The 26,222-nt window shown below is 45.3% G+C and overlaps 1 protein-coding gene and 1 long non-coding RNA gene across 3 annotated transcripts in view; both read right to left on the bottom strand.

Annotated features, from left to right (window-relative positions):
- Positions 1 to 13,898: 13,898 nt before the first annotated feature.
- On the bottom strand, positions 13,899 to 18,260 carry LOC136286653 (uncharacterized). Its single transcript, XR_010719969.1, has 2 exons — positions 18,111 to 18,260; positions 13,899 to 18,010 (listed from the first exon to the last, which is right to left on the bottom strand). It is a non-coding gene; the product is annotated as an uncharacterized lncRNA (long non-coding RNA).
- A 2,854-nt stretch (positions 18,261 to 21,114) lies between these two features.
- Positions 21,115 to 26,222, bottom strand: part of BABAM2 (BRISC and BRCA1 A complex member 2) — a 163,800-nt gene continuing 158,692 nt past the window's right edge. For both annotated transcript variants that reach the window (XM_066178460.1, XM_066178459.1), the window contains exon 12: positions 21,115 to 24,457. In XM_066178460.1, coding sequence (XP_066034557.1) covers positions 24,394 to 24,457 — 64 coding nt within the window. In that variant the 3' untranslated portion in view covers positions 21,115 to 24,393. The remainder of the gene's footprint in view (positions 24,458 to 26,222) is intronic.

Raw genomic sequence — 26,222 nt, 5'->3', positions numbered from 1 at the left:
CCCCAAAGTACATGGGATGTGAGAGATGGGAACAGAGATCCCACGAGTCTAGCTCTAGACACCTCTTGGCACAAGATGAACGGTCTTATCTTGATACTTGTGTTTGTTTGCCCAGCTCCAAACCTGTCTCAGCAGCATGAGAGCCTGCCTTGCCCCGCTCCTGCCTCCTGCAGAGACACCACCTGTGGTCCCAGAAGCCAAAGGGCCCAACAAGGCTCATCCACTCTGCAGCCCAGGGACTTCCCAGGGACTTCCCAGGGACTTCCCCAAAAGATCCCAGGCAGTGCTGACAGCACAGTCCCAGCAGGTCTTTTAGGGGATGGGAGCCCTGCGCTGTGGAGCTTGGACCTGGATCTTTCCCCATTGTCCTGTCTGGTAAGAGACTTGAATATTTTCTTGCTGTATTTTGTGAACAGGGCATTACAATCACATTTTTCTTGCGTCACAGCAATGGAAAGGACTGAAAAACTACCTTAGGAATAGAAAAATCCCACCCCTGCCAGTGTCCCTATGGGTCAGATGAACAGATGCTGAGGACTTCTCACCTGAAGTGCCCACGCTCAGGTGAAGACAGGACCAGGCCATAGCCATGCTGATGAGGGGCACCGAGCCCCGTGCAATTGCTGCCTGGGATGGTGGGATGGGCTCCGGCCAGTATCCATACTCTGAGACTTCCCGAGGTTATTCCCTGAAACACGTGGTGCAGGCCAAGTGGATCACCCAGCTGAGTTTATCAGACAGCTCATTGTTCCTGCCTGAGTGATTCAGCCCCACCAAAGTGCTCCCTGGCAGCACAGCACCGAGGAGGAGGAGGAGGAGGATGAGGAGAAGGGAGGTGCGCAGTGCACACAGATCGTTCTCCTGATAGTGGGAGGCAGATAAGCACAAGGGAGTTAATGGCTGAGCTCAGAGCTAGTTGAGGCAGTTTGACCTTTCTGCTGATAAGGCTGCCTTCAGCTGACATGACAGACTTTGACACAAGCACTCAGGGGAATCTGTGGCCAATAAGTGAGACTTACTTTCCCCACCAAGCAATATTGATTAGCGCAGCGCCTGCAGACACGGCTCGAGGCGGTGGTGGGGTTTCAGGGAGGGAGCTGAAGAGACAGCTGAAACGCAAAGGTAAAATGATTTGCTGACTGAACATGTAAAGTGTCCTTTCTGTCTCCTACCATAGCGACCTGTGCACTGCGGAAAACCTTGGAAGGAGGGAGAGTCTTTCCAGTCTGGGCAGCGGCACTGGAGCTGGCTGGTATCCCTGCATGGCCTAGCTCATCTCCATCCCGTGGGTGTCCGTGCCATCCAGTGCCTCCTTCCACCTTCCTGAGCCGCTTTGTGCTCTGGAATCCCTGGAAAAGAAACATCTGTTAGGAGCACTGATGCTTTCTGAGAATGTGGGCATTTAGAACTGAAAACAGACCAAGGATGCGCCTGGGAGGGATTTCTTCCCCTCTTGCCATCCAGAGAGGCTCTGGTCCAGCAATCCATCTGTAAAGGGTGGCACAGGACTGTGCCAGTGTGTGACACCAAACCCAGATGTGTGCAGCCTCACTCCAGGATGCAGTGTGGTGCATTCCCATTTGGCTGGGGTCTCCATCCCCTGCAGACTCATGGTCACAGCCCTCCGTGAGCCTGGTGATTCCAAGCTGGCTATGTTATAAGCCACTATGGAGCATGGAGTGGTTGGATTTCAGCTTCTTGCTGCCTTGGACATCTTGTTAGTGACATCACGAACCTGAAATGTTACTCACGCTGCAGAGTGGCTGCTTGGAGTCTGATTACACTTAGGTACCAGCAGTACTAGCCTGATTCTCTGGGACATGAGGTGAAGATTGCTATTGTGCAATCTTATCCGAAAGTCCTAGTCTAAAGACCTCATGATATTGGCTCCCGGCTTGCTCAGAAGTGCAGAATGGCGTTTTTGAAAGCAGCAGAATGTCAGGAAAATCCACAAACGCCAGAGGTTTATGTCCAAAAAGGAGACAGAGGAGTCCTTCAACTTTATACGAATAAAGAGGTTCTAGAAAGGTACTGCCTTCCCGAACTGTCTCCCGCGTATTCTTACGCGGAAGAACCTACTATTCCCCCCTTGAACCTACTATTTTACCCCGAAGTTCAGAAGTTCGGACTTGTGCAGACCTTTGTTTCAGGAGCCAAGCTGTCTGGGCCCGGTAACAAACCTGCTGCCCTAAGTCAGTAGAGGCATTAAGACCCATTTCAAAGACATTAACACCCACATCTTCAGCCATCAAATTATTTGTAAAGACATTAGCACGCTTCCTTCTCAAGAATGACCCAGAAACTTGAGTTACATACAGTCCATATCAAAGTCATTCTAAGTTATTTTAAAGCCATGCGTGATATTAGGTCAACACCAACACTGAGTCCAGGAAAACCTACCAAGTATTTTTAATGCTGGGCTAATTTTTGGAGGATTACAAGGATGCTCCCACCCAGGATGTTACTAAATCTTTCCACCATGCCTTGCATTTTTCTTTCCTCTGCATTTTTCTGCTTGCTACTGTGTACAGAGAGACAAGGAAAAAGCAGAACTTTTCCACCTGAGGTCTCAGGAACAGGAGCAAACCTCCGTGGTTTGCTCTGAACAAGTGCCCACCTACCATCCCTCTGGCTAAGATGTGACCCTGAGGTTCGATCACTGGGGTCATGATAGAAACACAGGAGCTCCCCAGGAGCTGGGGCCAGCAAGTGCTGTCCCAGGCTGCCGGGGAAAGAGTGTTTAGGGAGGGATGCGGTGCAAGAGGAGCACTCCCAAAGCTGTAGGGTGAAGCTGGGGCAAACACACCGGGGAAACTCTCAGGAGCTGGCAAAAGGGTGGGGGTCAGCAGTGGGAGTGCTTGGTGGGTCCAGTTTTGATGCATCCGTGCCCATATGGCTTCAAGAAAAAGCATCCCACCCCTCAGTAATCCTGCTTCCACAGCGGGCTTAATGCCACGCATTAAAACACCAGCGGGTCCGGAGTGAGAGGCGCCGTCGGCGGACAGAGCCGGTTTTCAGAGGAACACCACGGGTTAGCCAGGGTCGGGCCGCCGGCGGGGACAGCTGAGCTGGAGCGGGCAGCTGTGGCCTGGCAGCCCCTCTGCCAGCCAGAGTCAGCCCTGCGGCCTTTCTGGCACAGGGAGAAGTCTGGGGACCCTCCCGGGCTGGCTGGGCGCAGGCCGGTTCCTGTGGGCGCATCCAGCCCCGGGGGCTGCAGAGCCCCGAAGGCGGAATCCTGCGCTCTGCTATTGTGCTGTCCTCTGGCAGATCACGCTGTGCTGGCGGTTTGAAAAGCTGTCTATTATCGGCACGTTAATAACCTTTCACAACGTTTAATTACTTGGAAAGGTAATCAGTCTTGTGGTAGTTCTTTAAAAAGCATGCCCATTTCACTTGCTCTTGGCAGAGGACTCTGCTTTTTTGTCTTTCATTCTCGCAATAAATATGTGACAACTGATCCTGCTCCCAAAGGCAATACCTATTTGTAAAACAAAGAAGAAGATTGCTCCCCGGCTTTCTGGGTACTAGCCCTGCAGCCAGGTGCCATGCCACAGATCTCTCATACCAACACCATCGTGCACAGATTCAGGGAGACTCCCTGCGTTTGTTTTGTTTTGTTTTAATGGTTCTCGTTTTAAGGTGCCTGGTTTGACACGCACAATCAGGTACTCAGGGCCAATCTCTCCACTTCACTGCCAGTGCTGGCCCCGTTGTCGGGTGCACATAAAATGATAGCCAAGAAGCCAGATGTAAGTGGCCAGGTCCCCTCTGCTCAGTCACTGCTGCCCTTCGGCCGCCAGCAGCAGCGCTGGTACAGGCTGCGACAAGCTGCGATGCCCGAGGCTGGGGCTGGGAGGAGGAAGCAGAAAGACCCAGCAGCTGCAGGGAAAGGACAGGCAGAGATCACCTAGGTGGGTGCAAGGGCCACCAGGCTGTCTCCAAGGACATTGTGAGGGTCAGGGGTCCAAGACCACCACCAGACACATCTCTGGTGCATCCAGCACCCCACAGAAGTGGTAGGTTACTCTCCTTCCATGCAAGGATGTCACCACTCATGACAGGAGGCAACTTATGCACGTTGCCTTTGGGTTTGTGACCCCGTGCTGGAAACCTCAGCAACGATGGAGGTTTGGTCCTCTCCTGCAGCCCACCAGCTGATGGCCGCATCCTCCTGAGGCAGCTTGGGACCACTGCAGATGCACCGTCAGTTTCCCCATGGCTGTCCCTTGCCAGCCTGGTGCAGCCCTGGGACCAAGGGACCAGCTGGACAGTGGATCTGCCTTGGCACAAACATGTCAGGGGCCGGTCCTGGGGACGAGGCACAGCACAACAGGCTCAGGCTCCCACCAGTCATGGCCACTGCTTGCAGGAGCGGAAAGTATTACATGAGATTGATTAAACATGTCCGTTTTCACCGATGAACTCCGTCCTGTAAGCCAACATTTTCCACTTCAGACATTTCTCCCACTTTTGGGGAGAAAAGCAGTAAATGGTGTCAGAAAGAAACATTAGTCAGGAGGGCAGCAAAAGCCTCTGGTATTTTGTTCCTTTCCCCTTAAGGACAAACTTGTCAAAGGACTGAACAAAAAGCTCATGGGAGCTTTTAAAAAAGTCTCGCAGCCTGCAAGTACCCCTGTGTGGAGGCATTGGTGAAAGCCTGGTCCCAGTCTTGCAGCCCATCCATGCTGGTGTTTTTCTAATATTCTTGGAAGTCTTGACAGGTTTTTCTTTTCTTTTTTTTTTCTTTCTTTCTTTTTTTTTTTTTCTTTAAAAAAGCTCAGCTTTTAACAGCCCTGGGGCAGAAGGCTCTCGCTTGCTAAATCACAAGGTTTGCCACACTGAAATGTAGGGACGTGCCCGCAAACGGGAACTGGCTGTCTTAGCTTTTGTTCTTGATTGTTTGCCAGAATCCTTAAAACAACAGGAGGAGGTTCAGCCACCTAAACATCCCTGCACTCACTGGCTCAGGGAGCCTGTAAACACGGGTATTAGCATATCTCAGACACATGGATGTGTTTGCCAGCAGAGCAGGCAGTCCCACTGCCGGTGGCTGGGTGGCTGTGGGTCAAGAAGTAGCAGGAACATCTGGCAGTGCCAATGGTGTGTCCCTCCTGGCATGATGGTGGGGTCCCGTGGCCTTGCAGTGCTTGGTGAGTGCAGACAGCTGAAAAGTGTCAGGGAACACCATTCAGTGCTGTAATGTTAGAAATATGGTGATCCTAGATTTTAGAGCCAGGTCAAAGACGATCCCCATGCTGCTTCACCAATGACACGCTGACCAGAATTGGATTCGTATCAGTGTAATGAATGGTGACATTTTTCCCCTGCCAGCTTGTTTGAAGGACATTGATGAGAAGGGACAGCAATGGACCAAAACTTGAGGATCAGAAGAGATAATTAGCAAAATGCTACCCTTAAAGAACCAAAAAGCAACCTCTAGTACAGCCAGTGGTGGTAAGTGCTTCCTCAGCATAAGACCTAACCCATGCCACTCCAGAGCTGTATATTCTTACTTAACTTGGACAGCACACCTCAGTCCTCAGCTGCAGATATCCCAAGACTTGTATTTCACTCACAGACTTGGAGAGAGACCAGGTGCACACCTCAGACCTTGCCTAGAGTCATTCCTTGGCCACCTCACTGTTGTGGTAATGTTTATTTAGACTGGTGGGGGTGGAGATGACCTAGCAAGGGGTTGAGAAGCTCTCCTAAGGTCCATCCCTCAGCTGGGCTCTCAGCAGCCACCTTCCTGACATTTAAACTTGGGAGGTGTGGGACAGCACTGCATCTGCCGCCAGGCTCAAGCCCAAGGTGCTCAAGATCCTCCAACTCCATCCTGCTGGCTCCAGTTTCCTTCTTGTGTGTCCCAACCAGGTCACTTCAGTGGGATTTAGGATTTCAAAAACTGCACCATTCACCTCAAGTTCTGCAGAGCACAAACTCTACAGAAAGAGTCCTCCAGTGTTCACCTGCACCCCTCAGCCCCAGCATTTCCTCAAGCTCTCCTCCCTAAGTCCCTGCACACCTTTGATTCACTGAGGAGCCCAGGAGCTCCAAATTGTCCTTTGCCTGAGTTTTGCAAGGTCTCTCTTGGTAAAGTAAATGGATGCAGCTCAACTCACACAGCACCTAGATTTTTCCTCTGCTCTCCTTGACCATCCACTCCTGAATTTTCATCACGCCTTGGCTCACCCAGCAGGGAGGCAGCACCTTCACTCCAGGCTCTGCCTCGATTCCATCACTTGGATGAAAGTAATGAGCACATGCAGGTGTGTGCCCACCTCTGAGGCACCTCCTTGAGCGTGCAGGTCCCACGAGGTGGGTGACCCTAACCTTCTTCCCTCACAACGTCATGGCATTGGGTTATAAAGTTCATCTTGTCAGTAAGCAAGCCAATCCCACCCACGACTTCTTTCCACATAATTATGGTTCGCGGATATACCAGGAAAAAAGGAGAGCCCCTGCCGGAGATGCTGACGTCTTTTTCCTTTCAGGTTCAATGGCTGCTTTATTGTGGTTGGGTTTTCTTTCTCCTTGCCACCCGGTCTTTCTCTGACTGGAACTGTTCCCCTCCAAAAACGTGGTGACTTTTGCTGAAAAGCAATTCTGCCGCTTCTGTAGCGAGGCAGCGCTCACGAATGGCACAGTGGTAGTTACGGGATGTGTGGTTTACCTCAAGACGTCACATCTCCTCCCCCTGGAGACATCAGAAGGGTTATTGCTCAAATTCTGCTTCGATTCTATAAAGGAAAAAGGCCCTGTGACTTTCACTACTACTTTTAATGTTCTAAGAAACCTTCACATTCCCTTCCCCTGGCTGCTTCAAAGGGCAAATAGCTGGGGCAGAAGATGCTGCCTTTTGGTAAACACACGCATTTGAAGTGCTGTCTAAAATCCCATGAGTCAAACTGCAGTATTTCCCACCCAGGGAAAGGAACGATTGATTTTGTTTGGGGATTTTTCCCAGGTGAAGGCTGGTCAGAGAAAGAAGGACTTTGAGTACCAGATTTGTACTTTATGTTCTTAAATACTTTTGGAGAGCAACAGGAGTGAAATATCTGTTGTGCCTCTTTCTGTTCTCAGCTGGAAGATGTCCCTGAGGACATATTGCTGGGGACACCCATGGTCTGTGCAGGAAAAGAAGGCACTGTGCTCTGCCATGGCAAACACCAGCCCATCAAAAGCTGTGTGACAGGAAAGCTGTGAACCAAGAGGCAGGCAGGCTTGGTCGTGCCAGGCACAGGCTGCATTAGTGTACACTGAAAGAGCTGAGAAAGGAAACCAGCAACCAGCCTAGAGGAAGAATGATGCAGGAGGTAAACAGCTGCCATCACCTGTGCAAACACAGCCACTCTCATCCCCTTCACAGAGGCAGTGGAGAATGGGGGTGCTGTCCAGCCAGGCTGCCGGCGCTGCGGCGAAGGGTGCTGATGCTGACATGCAGATGAACTGTGAATCAGGGAGCCCAGCTGCTGCCACCCACCCTGGATTTTGTCATCTCTGTGGCTGTCCTGGCAAGGACAGTTTCTCTTTTCTCACAAGTCATCCCAAGGCTTTAATAACTTTCTCTACAGACCCTTGTTGAACTGAACTAGTAAAAGCACAATGCTGTGACTCCTCTTGGCATGACGTTTTGCCCATAGAGCAGCTGAAGTGCTTTCCATGAGCTGTTTCAGCCTGTGTGAGCCACAGCGAGTGGGGTCTGCACGCACCACTCCTGAGTGCTGCCCACCTGAAGCTGTGGTGACGTGGGGAAGGGCAAGGGGAAACTATGTCGTGGCCTTTTGCTCATCTCAGCTTTGAGAGTACAACTGCGGTGTCTGATCAAAACCATGACTGTGTTCCCCTTTGCTAAAATAATTTCTGATTTCCCATGTGAAGCTCAAAGATGGAGTCCCCAAGGGAGGCACAGAGTTCCCTTATCTTTATATAGAGACCCTACATTATGCCTGATGAATACAGGGTTTATTCATGGGCACCTTCTTCGTGTATGCCTTACCACGCTGGGACCTGCCCAGGAAATGCAGATGGTTTCCTGCTGGCAGTTGGGCAGCACCTCCTTCACTGAAGAACTCAGCTTGTCCTCCTGCCTGTCACTCCAGTACAAGCCTCTTGGGCTTATCTGGGAAGCTGCTTCTTCTTCTTCTCACCTGTGGATAAAAGTTTTTGTCTAGGGGATGAGCTGTGCCCCTCAAGTGTGGAGGAAAAGTGACCCAGCCTAGGTCTGGCAGCAGGAACTTGACACCAGCCTCCCCACCAGCTGGGATGTGGGAAACACACCAGGGAGAGGTAAATGGTTACAACACAACCAGGTGGAAGATGCAACGTGCATGTGTGCATTACAAGGACATTATCTCCTAAGAAATATGAATAGGGAAGGAGTTCCTTCAACAAAGCTGCCCCAGTGAGGAAAGGCCAGGGATGGGCACCTTCATATCCAGCACCCTGTCTCTGCTGAGGCTGGTAGGTTCCTGGCATGAGCTAATTAACTCTTCAATTGCTGAGGAAGCTCAGAGGACCTTAATTTGACAGTCACCATAAAAGCATTTTGTCTGTCAACAGACTCTTTCATCTGAGGATCTCAAAGTGCTTTACAAGTATTAATTAAACTCACCAAAGTAAGTATGAATAATTATTGTCATTGAACAGTGTGGAGAACTGAGGCCAGACTTGCCCAAGAGCAACTGTCAGGACTCAGGGACAGGCACGGAAGGAGGAATTTTCAGCTGCAGTTGCCAGACTGCAAACCCTCCTGCAGAGAACAGCCTCAGACTGCACACTGGCTGAGCCTGCCGGACTCTGCTTAGGGGTGTCCTCCCCTAGAAGATCACATTTGAAGAACAGGGGGGAAAAATTATTTTCATTTTTGAATACAATGCAATCTATGTCACAGCAAAAAATTTGAGCAAAAAATGACATGAAAATATGAACATCCCGTATCAGTGTGTAGGGTTTCTGAGTAACAAAGAAGGAATGCTGTTTCATTTATCCTATATCCTGTAGCAGTACCTTCTGCTGTTTTATGTGAGATTAGTAGTTTCTGAAAGTAATGCAAAATAAATCATGTGTTGAGGAATTAGGGACGGAATTTAAAACTACGTAAAACCTTAAATGATCAAACCTTCATTTATAAAAACGTGCTTATAATTTCCCCTTCCTGTTATGAATCTCAGTGCTTGGAACACTTTCATTTTCCTATGCCTCTAACCATCCGGTATCAAGGAGTCTCAGCTCAGAGTTGCTTTGGTTGCAAGTTCAGGTATATTTTTAAAGTGATAAAGACTCACTGTCATCAACTGGTCTGAACCCTTGCACAGCCCAACCCAGAGGAATTTAGCTGTTTACCTTGTAGATAGCCCAACTACTTACATAATGTTATTTGGTTAATTTTCATGGATGTACCTGTAACTGCTGAAAATTTCTCATGTTTCCCCACCTTCTAAACCCTGCTCCACGTTGCATGAAGAGGCTCCAATACTGGGCTTCTTGTTTGCAATTTCCTTACCTACAGGAATGTTGTGGGAATTAATATACAAATATTGTGAGATTTGAAGATATCAGAGCAACAGGGAGGGGAGTCATAAATATACCTCACGCAGATAATAGCGGCTGTAAATTCTATTGCCTTGATCTGGCTTGGCACTGGCACCCTGAAGAACTCCTTGCTGTACTTGCTCCTCTCTCCATGGCAGCTTCACTGTTTATTACTGATATAATTACAGCACTATGACGTCTTCTGGACGGTTCCGGATAAACAGCCTTTTCACTTTGAAATAAGCACTTCACACGGCAGTGGCAGTTCAACTGAAGAACATCTATACGAGGTGTGTGATGGTGGTAAACTGATGATTTGTCCTACGCCGGCACAACTTTCCCAATGCAATTGTCATTTGGACAGCTAATTGGCCTCTGAGTTCAAACTGAGCCACCACAGCTGAGCCTCTGCACTGTCAACACTGCCCAGAGTGAACAAACCGAGTACGTGACTCCTCTTCATCACAGAGGATCCTCATCACGGCCATTCCGGAGGTGATGGGAGCTTCTGCCCCTGTGGAGCAAAGCCGGGGGTGGTCTCCCAGAAGGAGAGCTGATGTGGGTGTGCTGTGTGTGGGGAGGAAACATCCTTAGCACGGTGGTGGCACTGTGCAACCTCTGCTCCAGGCTTGCGGTCAGAGGAGCCCTTCCTCTTCCTCCCTATGCAGAGGGCCCGACCAGGTCCCCCGCCCCAGGCCCCCCTGCCTGTCCAGTGTGTAGATGGTGGTGGGCCCACAGGAGCCTCCTCACCCACAGGACTCGAGGACACGTTCCTTTGCTGCGGAATCCCTGGGCAGCTTCAGATAAAATGGACAGGCAGGACAGTGGCTCAGTTACTGACCACTTAATTAGGAAGGGAGAGTCTCTTCCTTAGTTCTAGAAACCTCATCATCCAAGCCACTGCAAACTGAGCTCGATTGAGTGTTCGAGATCGGTGTTGCCTGTTTCCAATTACATCTGAGCACATTTCTGCAGAGGAGAGCCAAGGTCTTGATTTATAGGCTTTTGGGCAAGAAAATGCAGTGTTTTTCATTATCTTTATCTCTAAATCTGCTCTTGTTACTTGTTGCTTACAACAAATTTGCAGAGTCTAATGCAAAGGTCTTTTGTTAAGGTTTCCTATATTCACATGCTAAAATCCTTCATTAAAGCCCAGACTAATTGCTTCTGCATCAGATATACAGGCCCATCCATTTCACCTTGCTCAGTGTGCCCCTGGGAAGGGAATGTGCGTTTTGGGATGCATTCCCCCAGAGGTGGGAGAGCTGGAGACACACCTGCGGTTGAGCCTGTGCAGCTCACCCTCCCACCAGCCCTGGCCACGGCCCGAGCCCAAGCACCTCACAGGCACTCTGGACGGTGGGAGAGGCAGCCAGCCTGCTCCTGCACCACTTGCTCTGCACCAGACATTCCTCTGGCTGGATTTTCTGCTGCATTGGCTTCCCACATATTTATCCTGACATCACATGGGCTGGGGCCCTTCCCGCCTCTGCCCAGCAGGAGTTTGCTAATAAAAAAAAAAAAATCACTTTTAGAAAATGATGTCTTCTGTGGAAGAAAAAGGCTCAAATGCAGCAAGAAAGAGTTTTATGAGCTTTGCTTCAGTACTTGTTGTGCAACATCTTTATGGGATTTCATTATTGATGATTTTATCTAACTACAGTCTATGCCTAATAGCTCGGAGGTGCTGTTGATTAATTTTTTCCAGGTCTTTGATGTACCGGCAATAACTTGTCCATGTTGTCCTGTGTCAGTGAAGTGGAAATTGCCATGCCACAGTCAAGGCATTACGAGGTGGCCAAAGCCAGAATAACTGCCCGTATCCACAGTAGGAGCAAGGTTTCCCCCAGCCACACTCTCCCTGCTAGCATTGGCTGATGGAAATGTAAAGAGTCAACTCACTAAAACAGGAAAAAAAAGAACTCACCCAAAATATGCTGCTTTTTAAAAGACTTTTTTTTAAGGCATTTTTTAAAAAGTTTTTTTTTCTGGGTTAGGGAGTTGAACTAACTCCATGTGACCAGGTATGCACTAGAGCCGGCAGGACGATGAAGGGAGCGATCAGGCGGCAAGGAGGAGGAGGAAGAGGAGGGAGAAGGGCAAGTGGGGGCAGGCTGTAAGATCATCTTTTGATACCACACCCTACGTATGGACACTGTCAGTCTAATTCCTACCATACTGGTTCCATCCTTGATGTTGTAATCTGTTTCTTTGAATCTTTTCAATTAGGTAGTGATTTATTGGTTACTGGGGTGGGTTTGGACATCCTCCAGCAACAGACATGAAATCCCTTACCAGGCTGAGCTCTGTCCTATTGCTTGCAATGCAAAGGCATTAAGCTTTTTCTCCAGGAAATGATTCTTTTTCAAAATGATTATAAGATTATATGACTAGACTATCGTGTGATGTAAACCTGTCTGTTTCCAAAAGCTATGGTGTAGTTAGACCACATACAAAAGGATTTGCTTCAAAATTTTTAGCTGTCCCAGCACATTAGTTGCTGGTTAACTGGAGGTCTTCCTGAAAAGAGTGCATTTATCAGCATAAATGGACCTGTTTCTTTCCTTACGTAGAGGTTTAGAGTCTGCCCAAGTTAAAGTGTTTGCCAGTTCAAAATTTATTATTTCTTGTCATCACTTCTCTTATAGTCATCACCTCTCTGGTGTTAGTCCAATTCTGTGGATTTGTCAATCACCACCACAAAGAAACGCAGAGCCAAAATAAACCTGGCACCACTTTATTTCTGTATTACAAATGTACTGGCACAAACCTTGTCCACAGAATCTCCTATTTCAGCAAAGTGCTTGAAATCCCATTGACTTCAATTAGTAAGTTAAGCAAGTGCTTAAATGCTGTATTTGAACTGGAGCCTGAAGACCGTACCTTGGCCAACTGGATTTGTTGTAATTTTTTTTCCTAGTTATGATTTTAGAGGAATTTCCCCATTTCAGTTCAGTCAAAACATCAAAATTTTGGAGGAGATTAAGGAAAGCTGAAAGCTGATACTATGTTGTCCTCTGGCATAGCTCATTTACAAACTGTAGTCAGTTAAGCATTAAGGATTCAAGGAGAGGGAATGAAAAAAAGAGATTCTTTCAAAGTTATGGGCTCAAAACTTGGGGGAAAAATAGGTCTTGCTCAGCAAAATGACACAAGGAAGGGAACTACTGATGTATCAGAAAAATGTGGAGCACTATGAGTAGGCTTTACTTCATGGTAACTGATGATGTCTGGCAATTCTACACAACACACAACTCCTGTTCTCCCTGCATCCAATTTTATATCAGTGTAATGCATGATTATTACAAAATAACCACAACGTGCTAGGAAGAACTTTTCATGCTTCTCAGTTGGACAAAGCTCATCTGGTCTTAATTTTTTTTAAGGAACATCTTCTATTTTAAGGTTTTCCCCATTTAGCCAATGGAATCTATGGTAATTTGACCTCTATTAAATAAAATTTTTTCCATTATTCTCTCTGGTGATCAAAAAGCTCTAGGGCAGTTTCCCGAGAGGCCAGAATACCTTGCTGCTGGAGCAGGCTGTCTGAGCAGCAGCATGCAAGTTCTCCCCCACCTTCCTCCTGTTGGGAAAGAGGCTTCCAGTCTGGCCACTTGCCCTCAGCCCCAGACCCATGTGCTTCCCTTGCCCAAACCTGTTTCTCCCAGGCATGCTTGTGCTGCCCGCTGAGAGGTTTTGTAGGAGGTAGAGCTACTGAGCACTGTCCTTTTCCCACTGGGTTTGGGCTTGGAGCTGAAGTGGAATCCTCAGGAGCTCTGCCTGCATGGTGGCTCCTCTCAGCCACGTGACAGTGGTGGTTGCAGACTCTTCTTTGCTTCCTTGTTTGTACAAGACTGGCATGGACTGCTGCCTCCTGTGGGGCCCATTCCTGCGGGTGACTGGGAGATGGGCGCTGAGCAAAACTGGCATCAGCTGGAGCCTCCCAAGAGGCAGGTGAAGAAGTGTCCTGGTCCTGGGTGATGCCAGCCAAGGTGGGTGATGCCTGTATGGTCGACAGCAAGCTCCAGGGGAAACCCTGCCTATTCCCAATCAGTGTCAAGAGCCTTCCAGCTCTTAGCAATAGTCTAAAGGACTGAAATCTCACACCTGGTGGCTCAGGGCATGACTGTGCTGGTGATGGAGCAGCGTGAAGAGCCCCAGCCTCTCGGGGAGGGGCACTACCTTCAGCCTTGAGCCATTCCTACCTGCTCTCCTGGGCCCGCCATGGCCCTGGGCTGCGGGACGGGATGTGCCAGCTCAGGCACAGGCCAGGTGGCTGCAGACACAGAGCAAGGGCAGCGGGACCGTCTGCACTGCCCCTCTCTGCTCCCAGGCAATGCCAGTGGGACGCGGCAGGAGAGACACAGGCTGAGGATGGAGCTATTTCCCACTCTCACAGTGAGACTGGACACAGCTTCCCCCTGCCCCAGACAGGGTGGGAGCGGTGTTGCTGGCTGGGCCTGGCTCCTGTCCTGCCATGGAGCACGATGGATAAATCACATCCTTGCTTTCTGCCTCAGTCCCTTGTTTGTAAAATGGACACAAATACTTCACAAGGGTGTTGTGAAACCTAATTAATTAATTAATACCTGTACTGCACTTTGATGTCCTCACATGAAAAGTCGTATATAACTACAAAGCATTTTTAATGTTATACAGCAAGAACTTCTTGCTGTCTTGCCTTGGCAAAGAGGCTGATTAGATGCTATCAGTTCTGCTGCTCACATGCACAGAAACTGCTGCAGTGGGATTTGGATCCTGGTTTGTTTTTAAAGAGTCACGTAGTAAAATGATGGGAAGAGTTAATTTGGCAGTCTGTTCCTTGTGACTCCAGGGAGTGGCCAGAACTGGCTTTATATTTTCTGTCAACAAAATAAGCTAAATAGCCCTAGAAGAAAAAAAAAAAAAAAAAACCAACACCAAAAAACAAAACAAACAAACCAAAAAAAACCAACAAAAAAAACCCAAACCCAAACCCTGACTTATCTGCCCATACAGGTGTGTCCTGACCACACCTGCAGTAACTGGACCAAAAGGCTTTCTAGCCCAAGCCCGAGACAAAAGCAGTAGCACAGGAGCACCTAATCCTGCATTAAACTACTGCATACTGCTAACGTTTCACAGAAGGCGACTGGCTCCTAAGTCAGAGTCCATTTGGGCCAAATCACATTGCCTGTTTCTGACTGTTCTGCTGTTAAGACTCCTGTCCCCTTTGCAGTTTTATTACTTAAGTGAAGGAGACTCAAGCTGGGCAATTGGGACTGAAGAGCCCTGATTCTGCTTTCATCATGAATTGCGTGGTACTGGGGTGCCGGAAGGCACTACTGCAGAGCCTGTGCTTTAATCTGCACTCGGTTGATAACCAATGTTAAAAAGCTGCACTGTATGGTCCTTCTTTAGAGAGCTCTGTTATGTCTGTGTGCAGAGGAGGGATGAAAGTGCAGCTTTAAATGTTAAAATTCCCAACAGACCTGTCCTGCACTGCATTTAAAGATGCACTAATAAGTTAATGACAAAATACAAACGCCTTGACTCCTGCAATTTAGAGAACTGGAGCCAAAGGAGTCTTAATAATCCTGTTTTTCTTTCCCAATTAACAGTTTACTTTCTGCATTTCCTTGACCTTGAAGAGCAGTCCTGCACAATTCCACGTACTCGCCTCCACCTTCAGCCCTTTCAGCACACACACAATACCCAGCAGTGCCCCTCCAGGCCCACAGCAGCACAATGCCAATAAGCCTCTGCTCTCTCCCTCTCTGCCTGCCAGCACCCACTTTCTCTCCCTTCCCTGAAACCTAAAACTGGCGGTACACCTGGACGCTGTCATTTGCTAAGATGAACAGGTAAATACACACATGGAGCACATTGCAAAGGGCTTGGGTTCCTTCACTGTCATTTCCAGAGGCTGCCTCAAAGCTTGGGGATGCTCACAGCTGCCTGCAAGCAATAAGCAACTCCTCACAGGCACTTTTTTTTTTTTTTTTTTTTAATGTATTTTAATGACAACTTCTCCCTGTGCTCATCTGGACAGCATTTGGAAGACAGAGGGATTCTGTGCATGCCACTGCATCTGGCAGCACTGTGCCTGAACTGGGTGCTCTCAGCCTGTCCTGCCCGGTGGAGTGAGAGGGGAGGGAGCCAAAGTCCAGCTCAGGTTCGAACAGCTGGAGGCAGGAATATGCACAATGGCAGGAAACTGGGTACATCGCCTTTCCAAAAACAAATAAACAACACTTTAGAAAATTTTTTAAAAAAGCCCACTCCCGAACCAGCTTGGACAAAATCCTTTCCTTCCCTCAGCAACAGAGGGATGCAGAGGCTGAAGTGTTTTCACACTGAAAGCATGGCATCGTTTGTGAGCTTTTTCTACAGTCTACAAATAAACAAAACCCAGGGAGTGTTTTGCATTCAATAGTTAATCACAGTTGGCTGAGTGTTTTTATTTTTCTTCACTGTAAAGGCATTCTTGGTCCGCCTCCCAAACAGCTTGTTTTGTCTGAGAGATTTAATCTTGAGTGGCAGGACAAGGTGCAAAGACAAACCTCAAAACAATTCTTATTTTTCTATAGCAAGATGTCAGTATGTAAAAGCTAACTACCCTGCAAACAGGCCCCTCGGGTTGGCATGCACAGGGCTTCTTGCCACAATTGCCAGTCGGCCCGGATACCCTTGCCCACAGAGCAGCTCATTTCACTCAGTTTTAACTCTTTCCTGTTTGTGAACTGCTCTTGAAGTGGTCTGAACAACCAGAATTAAACGCAGGTTGGACCAGTTTCTAGCCCTAGCTCCTCCCTGAAGAAGCATCTTGTTTGTATACACGGAGCACTGGCTCCAGAGGCCCAGCCTACTTTCAAATCCAAACAGAGTTTTTCTTCAAAGCAACATCAAGGAACCTTTCATAAAAATGAAGGGATGATGAAATACATATATAGTGCATCAACAAGTACTTGAGCTGCTCTGCTCAGAATTAGCTTAGGCAGTTACTTAAGAGCATTGTGTTGTACAAATATCAGCCACATTTTTGCAACCATGCCTATTAATACAAGTGAATGACTGAAAAAGTACTGAATTTATTTAGATGTTTTTGCCCTTCTAAGATCTAAAAATGGTTAGAAACAATAAACGTATGAAATCTCACCACTAATGCTTTTCATTTTGTTTCCAAGTGCTATTGCTTCTGAACAATCTCTAAAGGAGATAGTTTGTGCTTAGATCTGTATCACAGGCACAAAAATTTAATAAAACAATGTCCAAGTTGCCTGAAAGGTTTGTCTTCAGGTAATTTTTAGTCCTACACTTTGCTTGAAGCAGGACTATCTCCAGTTGCTGGATAGGACCACCGTGGCTTTGCCTGCTCCTGGCTCATCAATCTCCAGGGAGATGCCCCAGCCTCTGGGGGGCACCACTTCCACTGTGGCACTGCACGTTCTTGCGGAAATGCTCTCTGCTGGAGATTTGTGCTTTTGATATGTCACTTCTCGAGGCAGAATTTTTGGTAACTCTTCCCCATAAACATAATCCAACAGGCCTGGCAGGAAGCAGTCATGAAACTGCCTGCAAATTCATTTCAACAGCTTCTTGCAACTTCCCTAATTCTGCATACGTAGCACTAGATACAGGGAGATACTTCTGCTGTTTCTTTAAGGTATATGCTTTAAAATCAGTACAAGATCTTAGAAAACCTGGGGGTCTATACAAAGTGATGCTGGTAACCTCCATCATCTTCGAAGTGTTAGCCCTGAATTAACTTCCCTGATTCTTGAGCCTGCTCCAAAGCATCTCAGGAGCAGAGAACGTAACACTTACACAGTATAGCTATTGTGGGGACCCTTTTGCCACAGTGTATCACAGTACTGAATACACGGTTCATTGCTGAAAAGAGCCATGACCCATGATCCATTTCTAAAGCACCACAATAAAAATAACGCCCAATTCAACAAAACGGCCATGACAAATGCAGAAGAAATAGTCCTGCCATCCACAAGCATGACAAACCAAGCGACTGGGTTATTTTTGAATCTCTCTTATAAAGTACTTCAGCAATGGCAAACGCCAGAGACAGAACTGGATTTGCCTGAGCAATGTCCTGACAGACACCACCTCCTCTTCAAATCAGGCACCTCTCAGTGTTCTTTGCAGCTTTGCTTTGAAAAGCCTCTTCCTCACAAGCAGGCATTTACCCTTTCTGGATGAGCTTTGTATGAGCAATGCAGGCTGTCGCTGAACACCCATCCACTGGAGGAGAGGAAGGCAGGATCAAGGTGCGGGGGTTTTTCGTGCAACCTGCCCATAATTCGCCCCAAGCAGCAGCGGCTGAGTCACTCCCGAGAGTCCCGGGTGCTATTAGGACCAGACACGCCATGGCCCAGTGTGTAATTATATCCCAGCCACCATGTGCAGAAACGGCTCCATTTACTATCTGACCCCATTAGACAGAAGCTGTCATTTCTTCTCGGCTACCAGGCCTGTGGGTGCTCTGAGGAAGACAAGAAAAATTCTCACAGTCTAAACTCATTCACCCAAACTCACCTCTTTCTTGCTGAAACCAGGAGAAGCCATCCTCTTTCCTGGTTCACCTGTGAGCTGTCTGAGAGCTCCCCTATAGTCAAGGGGAAAATGGGTGTGTTGAGACACAGCATCCACTGGATACAGGGGACAGGGAGATGAGTGCAAAAGTCTAGGAATCACAGCATGCCAATAGTGTCTGTTTCATCAGAGAGCAGGCTCAGTTGGCCAAAACACACAAATCACTCTTAGCTGGCAGGACTGTATTTGAGTCGCAGCAGGATTTTGCAGCTGCCTTTTCCTATCAAGGCATTAAGAGGAAACACCTGGCTTCAGCAGCATCAGCAGGGTGGCATTCGCCCCTGGCACAGCTCCTGTGTTGGGCACAAAAACGAACCTAGTCCCAGCTGATGAGCAAGCAAAGCCGGTTACCTCCTGCAGCTAGGATCTCACAGGCTACACAGAGCACCTGAGCCAGCAGAGGCCTTCTGAGGAAAAGTGAAAAACGGGTCTGGGTTTTTGTCACCCCAAGTTTCCAGCCTGTCACACGCAGTTCAAGTGAGGTGTGCTGGGAGGGGTGTGTGACACTTGGGCTGCTGCTGACTCCGCAGTTCAGAGAAGAAACACACGGCTCCAACCTCGAGCTGCTACTCTTACACCAGTGCTACATCCCCTCCGAAAGACACAAATAACCTCAACGGCTCTGGTTTTCAAACAAGTACTGAAAAAAATTTGCTGAAAGGGGCAGTGGAATGAGGGAAACAGGATGTCAAATTAGGATCAGCTTGAACCATTTCAAATAAACAACGAGGAAATAAAATGTACCCTGATTGCTGGCAGGCTTGAAGGCTTACAAAGTACTCGCCCCACCCAAATCAAGGGCTTGAAATGGAGCAGCAGAAACCCCTGACAGTGTAAGATTTGCTGTTCCCTAGTACTGCTTTGCCATTCTCAGCGACAGAAAAAGCATCATTAGGGTTTAACTAAAGTTGGATGAAAACATGGAGTACCCCAAGGCTCAATTTTCACTGTGGGCAGCTGCAGCATGAGGCATTAATTCTTCACCCTTTCTGGTGACAGGAGAAACACGGGGAGCTGTAGACACAAATAATGTTAGGCTTGTAGTGTGTATTTTGCAGTGAAATGCTTGCTTTACTTCCTGTTGTTTAGAACTGCATTTATTCTTCAGCACTGCAAGAAAAACCTCCTGTATTTTGTACTGGGTGCACATTTAAAGGCCCATATATTGTAGACTCAGCAAGTGGCAGGGCAGCCGCCAAACCTTGCTTCCTTTCTGATTTCTTGATGATTTAAGACCTATTTTCAGCAGCCAATACTTGTTTCCCCCTTGGTTTTTGCTTGGTAACTACCACTTCAACAAAATGGTGTTTGTGCAGTGCCTTGGAACCAAGAACAGAGCTTTTTAACCATCAGTTAGGGAATAGAATAAGAAAAGCAGGACTAAAATCACCTACACACCATGGCCTTTCGAGGCACATGCTTAGAAGTATACAGAAGAACCCTTGAGTTCTTGCAGAATAATACTTTGACTGCTTGATTTTTATTTCCTACATGATAAATTTTCTTCCATGTTTCTGATATTTGTGTCATTTACCTTCCCCCAGAACACAGTTTGAAAATATTCTCTGAATCTACAGAAATCAGTAAATCAAAACATTAAAAAACCTCTGCATTATTTATAGACATTTTTCAGACTTTTACTGGCTTTGCCCATAGGGGAAAACCCTATTGATGCAAAGTATAAACAAGATAGTGTCTGATCAATGCTTTATTTAGGTGCAGGCTTCCTTCAGGAAAGGACAGATCACTTTGCCCCTGCTAATTTGCTAATATGGAAATTAAATGAAGAGTTGGTAAAAAAAAAATGTACCCAGTGTAATCAGCATGATTATCTTCACTGATCTGGTAATAGCCTTTCCTCAGAACTCTTCTGTTGTGGAGGACACAACACTTAGCTTAGTAAATAAAAAACAGCTCCTACTTGTTTTTACAGCAAATAATTCTGTATTTAGTGTAGGCCCACAAGATGTTGGCATACACCTTGTAACCTTGTTAAAAAAAGAACTCAAGTTTGCTAAAAATAACAGTAATTAGTAAGGATGAAACAAAATTGTCCCAGAAGAGGACAGAGACCTGAAAATAAAAACTGGAAAGGAGATGACTTAAGGGATTTTCAGTAACATTTAAGAAGTAAGAGTAACTTTTAGGTTTAATGAGCATTATAATGCACCAATTACAGAGACGTAAGTAATTTAAGGGAAGAGTGTTCACTGGCAGTTCAGTTTGGTCACAGACTTCATTTGCTTCGCAGGGCAAGGAACAGCACCCCATAATTAACAATCGTGGTCATAAGTTGTGTCCAAAGCTTGCTACCTCCTTGCAGCACATCCTTCTCACAAAACTAGAAAGGTGAGACACTCCTTTTCTGCACTGACAAAGGACTTGCCCCTTCATCTCCATGTCACTGCCGCACAGACATGGTACTAGAAATGCATTTCAGACCTGCACTGGTGACACTCACGTGCTGCTACAGGTTTCTATTGCCTGCTGCTTCTCTGGTTAAGGATACTGACACAGAAGGATGTCTAAGCTGCAGTCCCTACTCATCACTTAAACAGGTTTCTGAGCTCTGCTAAACCCCCAGCCTTGTATTAGGGGGCACTGCTCAATGAAGATTTCATTCTCTCTCTCCTAGCTAAGACGTCTCTGTGTAAAACCACCTGCAGTGAAACTTGAAGTACTGCACTTCATGGCTAAATCTCATCCACTGACTGATTCGCCAAAGATGCTTGTTGCTGTAGGTTCCAGACAGGATGAGAGAAAGGGAACACAGAGAGAAACATCCCTAGGGAGAGCTTAACAACGCACAGGAGATCTGTGCTAACTCCAACAATGATCTCATCTCAAAAACTGACTCAAATCTACTCTCTGTATGAATGGGAGGATGTTCAAGAACAGTGACAATACCAAAACCTGCTGATTCAGCAAATGAAAAGTGCCAATCAACAAAGCAGTGGCCAGCACAATGAAGAGATCAATGAAGGCCAAACGATGTAAAGTATAGTTACCTTTTATTTACTCTTCCAGCTGTTTGTCCAGTCTTTCCAGCAAGTTCACAAAAAGTCTGACTTCGAATACACAAGATTTGGTATTACTTCTAGGACAGAGGATTATGTATGCAGATGAATGAAGGCTTGACTCTAAGTTTGTGATTTAAGGACCTTTGGAAAACCATGCATTAGCAGGGCTTAGTAACTCAAGACTTATTGCATTCTTTCAGTCAAAACTAGGACAGTGTGGAGTTTAGGCTTTTTGATATGTTTGCAACATTGCTATTTTCCTCCTATGTTTTGTGGTTCTCATAAGCCAAGGAAAAACAGCCTAGGTCTGACTGCTCCCTTCAACTGCATATATCACATAATACAGAAGGAACTGCTGAGAGTCTTGGTGCTGTTAAACTGGCCACAATGGAAATTATAATAAAACAGGAGATAGCAGAATTAACTCCAGCTCATTAGATCTCAACTTTTGTGGCTAACTTAAATGCCTTCAACGGATACTTGGTTTATAAATACAGAATTTACATAAAATCATGCAAACAAATCCTCTCTTCTGGTATAGTATTTATATAGTAATTCTCCTGGAGAGAAGCTTTCGTTCATTTCAATGTCTCTCCTCTCAATACCCATCTGGAGAACTAACACTCCAACACTTCCGAGAACTATTAGAAAGGAATCCATAAAATGCCATGTAGGTCAAAGAGTGAAGTGTGACCTTGAAATAAAGAAAATGGTCATTAAGTTGAACAAAGATGCCTTCTTCTTCTAATCTGAAAGTTGATAGGCTTATCTTAAACACAAACAGTACAGTTTTTCATATTTTCTACCTTTTCTTTTTTTTTTCCAAATACTACCAAATTGTAGCATGATATTAAAATTGGACTGAAACTATTGATTAGTTTCTATGTATGTTAGTGAAAAGTTGGTGAAACTATTGAATTCAACACAATGAATTGCTGGTTTAGGCTTTTCTACCCTTAAAATATTTTCTTACATGGCTTCTAAAATTCTTTAATAATAAAGCAGTTCATTGTCCAAAATTACTAGGGCAGAGGTGAAGGATGCACTTTAGGTTGAGAATAAATCTAAATTCTGAAGAGTGGACCTCTTTTCAAACTATTTTGCAATTGCTAGCCTTTGAATTATGATAACTTTTGAAAAGATAAAAAAAATAAATAACTGGTGCCACTTGGGCAATCAGGTATATAAAGCACACACTTTGTTCATGGGGCAATCAGTACAACACCGAATCAAAGACAAAGTTATAAAATGTAAGATGCCAGGAATGCACTGATGCAACTTAAGGGTTTGGTTTATACCTTTTGAAGATGGCTAGAGATTGTTTCTATCAGATTTTGAACACTATGAGAACAAATGTTTTTCATTAGGCACTCTCCTTCTCCCACCTCCTTCACAAGGTTGGCTTACTCTTGAATCTGTGTCTGTGGCTTTGGCTTTTACCTGAAGAAATGTAGACATCAGATCATCCCAGTATACGAAACAATATTTTGTTCTTAGTCACCTGAGGTTGTTCAGTTATGATTTTGCTATTCACATAAAAATATTACCTTCCACATCTGTTCTGAGCACACAAAAGCCTCATGCAATGTCTCCATAAGGGAATGCAGGCTCAGACCTTTGAAACTGTTGTCAGTCCTCAGATAATGCACTGAGAATCACAAAGGGGTGGGTCACAGGACAGAATATGCCTTCTCTGCAGAATTACAATAAAGCTTCTTATTTTTTCTGATTTGCAGGCTAATTTTCAGCCAAGAACTTCAGTATTAAACACAAATTAAAATTTGCCCACAAACTAGCTAAAAATACTTGTAGTTTCTAGAGGCAAATTATTTGCCTAATTCTTAATTATTAAGCTTCACTACTCAAAACCCATCCGTATTTCCTAGGTGAATATAAACCCTGAAAAGCACTATTTTTCATGCAAAATAACAAGTTGTAGAAAGGGTAGGAGAATAATGCCAATCAAGTAGTTTGACGAGACTTCCTTGCATGTGATGCTGCAGTGAATAATTTAAAATTAAATGTTTTCCAGTTCCACTGTATCATCTGTATACTATTCATTTAGTTCCTTGTATTTAGCAGAAGTAGGGCACATTTTCCAGATACCATTTATAAGCAACATACTCTGTTAATTTTATTCCTTACTGGAAAGTACCTTGGTCTATTCACAAATTAATTGGGGAAGTGACATTGTGACCGTTAGTCCCAACTGGTGCGCCTGACACAAGCAGGAAAGAAAGGATGAATAGGTGGGATTTTGCATTTGGCATTTCAGAATTAGGGGAGGTAATGTTTCCAGTTATATACACTTAAAAATATTTTCTGAGAAGATATGCTGAACTTAAGTATTAAGCTAAATACCTATAACCCTACATTATTTCATCAGCTATTTTCCAAGACATCATTAATTCCTTTGCTGAAAGTTTGCTTCTTAGCAGTATTTATCTTATTTGGAAAAATTACAGGTCTATGAAAGAGCTTTATTTTGTTACACTGGTTTATATAACTAGTTACTTGCATGTTGGTACTAAAGAAGTAGAACTTTTTTTTAATGGCAAGGGGTGTGTTTGGAAAACACCAAAATTGAACAACTGGAAATAAAAACAAAGCATAAAAGCCTAACATTTCACATAAAATGAGCTTTCAACAGAAGTATTAAAAAAACCCCACCAAACCTCAAACACCTTGCCATATTAACTTCAACTGGAAAGGCACTGAGAATTGAAGTGTGCAACTCATATCCATACCTGTGAGAGTAACAACCATAGTGAGACGCAAACCTCCAAGGCAGAATATGGCACTGTACAGTCCATTAGGCATTCCCGGTACATACGGCAGTTTTATATTTTCTTAGGAAAAGCTGAAAATGTTAACTAAATATACACATTACATCATATTTCCATGGGGAAAAACAATCCAATTTAGACCATCTGAAGACAAGGAAACAAGGCATAACATACAGGACACTGTTGGCACAAGAATGTATTATCATATCAATACACGCCCTTTTACATTAAATCCAATAGATATATAAAGGAATGGTGGGGCAGAGGCAAAGGGGCAGGACTAATATCAAATACTCAGTTCTAAGCATGCTAGCGAGGTCTTTGTTTCAAAAACTGAAGCTACCAAAACCAGTTCAGAGGCAAGAAAGCACCTATCAAGACAGTCCAACCCATTTCCAGGCATTCCTCTGGGCTGACGTGTGCAGACTGAAGGATCTGTCCAGTACAGTTTCCATGCCCAAAGCAGTCTAAAGCTTCCCATTAGCAAATGCTGCCTCCTGGAACTGAGGGACAAATGTCTTGAAATACGTCCTAGTGAAAAGAACAGAAAATATATGATTAGGAAGGAGTAATTTGAAAATTGAAGCCCTTGATGCTTCCCCTATGTGGAAAAGGCTTCACATTTGGTACAAGAGGCCCAAAGACAGACAAGGCAGCAGAGCAGGAAAATAGTTTAGAGAAGTCAGAATATGTGTAGGAGATAAGCTCTTTATCTGTCTCAGAAACCATGACACAGTGCTGTCACTGCTGATGTCAGCAGTTTACATAAAATGCAGCAAATAAATACTAACAACACTGTATGAACTGTAATTCCTTTTATTTATTAAACTTCAAAATTTATAGGACAATGTTCTTTTTTAAGTGTGCTTTGTATATTTTGGATCTTAGTCTGTCTTCTTTACAAAGGATCAAGTGACTCATAAATCCATAAAATGAGCTAATCCTGTGTGTCCAAAACTGAGTTAGAATGTACCTTTGAGGTTTTTTTTGCTGAGAGACTTAACCATGTAATAAATGTATTTTACATGTCCCATGGATGCTCTTTACTTGCCAGTTATATTAGAAGTTGCTTCATCATTCTGCCTTTGGTTTCTGCCTACTGCATTTTGCACCAAACTTTCATTTTCCTTTTTTTTTTTATTTTTATTTTTTTATTTTCTCTTTTTATTTCTGTCATTGGTCTCTATAAATTTCTCTCCTGTTCTCCTCACCCGGAAGAAATCTAAAGTGAGAACAGCGCAACATCATTTATTAGATTCCTGATCTCTCTGCTGGTTTACCTCCTGAAGCAAAAACACACTGATCAGCTTCACAATCATGATGTGTTTCATGAATGCAGTAGAAGCTTTGGCAATCACCGAACAACAGTCATACTTCCTCACACCTAAAAACGTTGCAAGACCATGAAGAGAACGCTCCTCTCTCTTTGTAAGGCTGTGCCTGGCAAATTAATTAACAGATAGCTGCAGTCAGCTTTTGTGCACAAGCTGTAAACACACATGAGATGCTGTCCAAAGGTTAAAAGAGCAATGGAAAATAAAAGCATTTCTGGACTGAGGAGGTGATCCCAGAAATGGAAACCAGAAAGAGGACAACCAGCACACACTTTTTATAGCATATACAGATTGTGCTGTATATTTACAGCACACACTTTGGTTTATTGAGGCAAAGTTCAGAAAACAACCCTCATAATCATGCCTGCAAATGTGATTGTTCACGCTGGCACACACACATACATAAACCAGCTGAGGTCTGCCTGTCCCCTGATCTCAACAGCTGAGTGCCATTTCTGTATCTGTGTTCTTTCTACCATACCTTTGAAATTGTAGCTTTTATAAGTCCTGTTTAATTCTACTTATTTTGCTAGCTCAAGGAGCACCACCTGCATGTTGTCAATGTCAGGATATATTCCTTTTACTTGTCCTTGCTTTATCTGTCCTAACATTTAATTATGCTACTCTGCCTGCTTATTTTAAATAGCTTCTCCCTTCCCCTTTGATAGCTTCTCTGCAGACTCTCTTCCATGCATGTGATCTTAATTGACTCGATAAACGTTACTTTAACCTTCCCTCTTCCAAAACTGTGGAAATTCTTAATCATTAAATGGGATACAGTCAGAACTGTTTTCCTATCTTTCTTTTCCTTTATAGCATTTCTGTGCTTTGTATTAAACCCACACCTACTGCATTATATGCAGTAATTATATATACCTTTTCTGTTAGCTAGATTCCAGAATGAATGCTTATGATACCACAAACATCCTCCCACACCAACTTTATCTACACCTGCATCCTTT

The sequence above is a fragment of the Chamaea fasciata genome, unplaced genomic scaffold, assembly GCF_029207755.1.
Source record: "Chamaea fasciata isolate MVZ Bird 193981 ecotype frontalis unplaced genomic scaffold, bChaFas1.0.hap1 SCAF_3, whole genome shotgun sequence".
NCBI lineage: Eukaryota > Metazoa > Chordata > Aves > Passeriformes > Sylviidae > Chamaea > Chamaea fasciata.
Note: the sequence above shows the minus strand (reverse complement) of the source record. Positions and strands in the feature narration are given on the sequence as shown.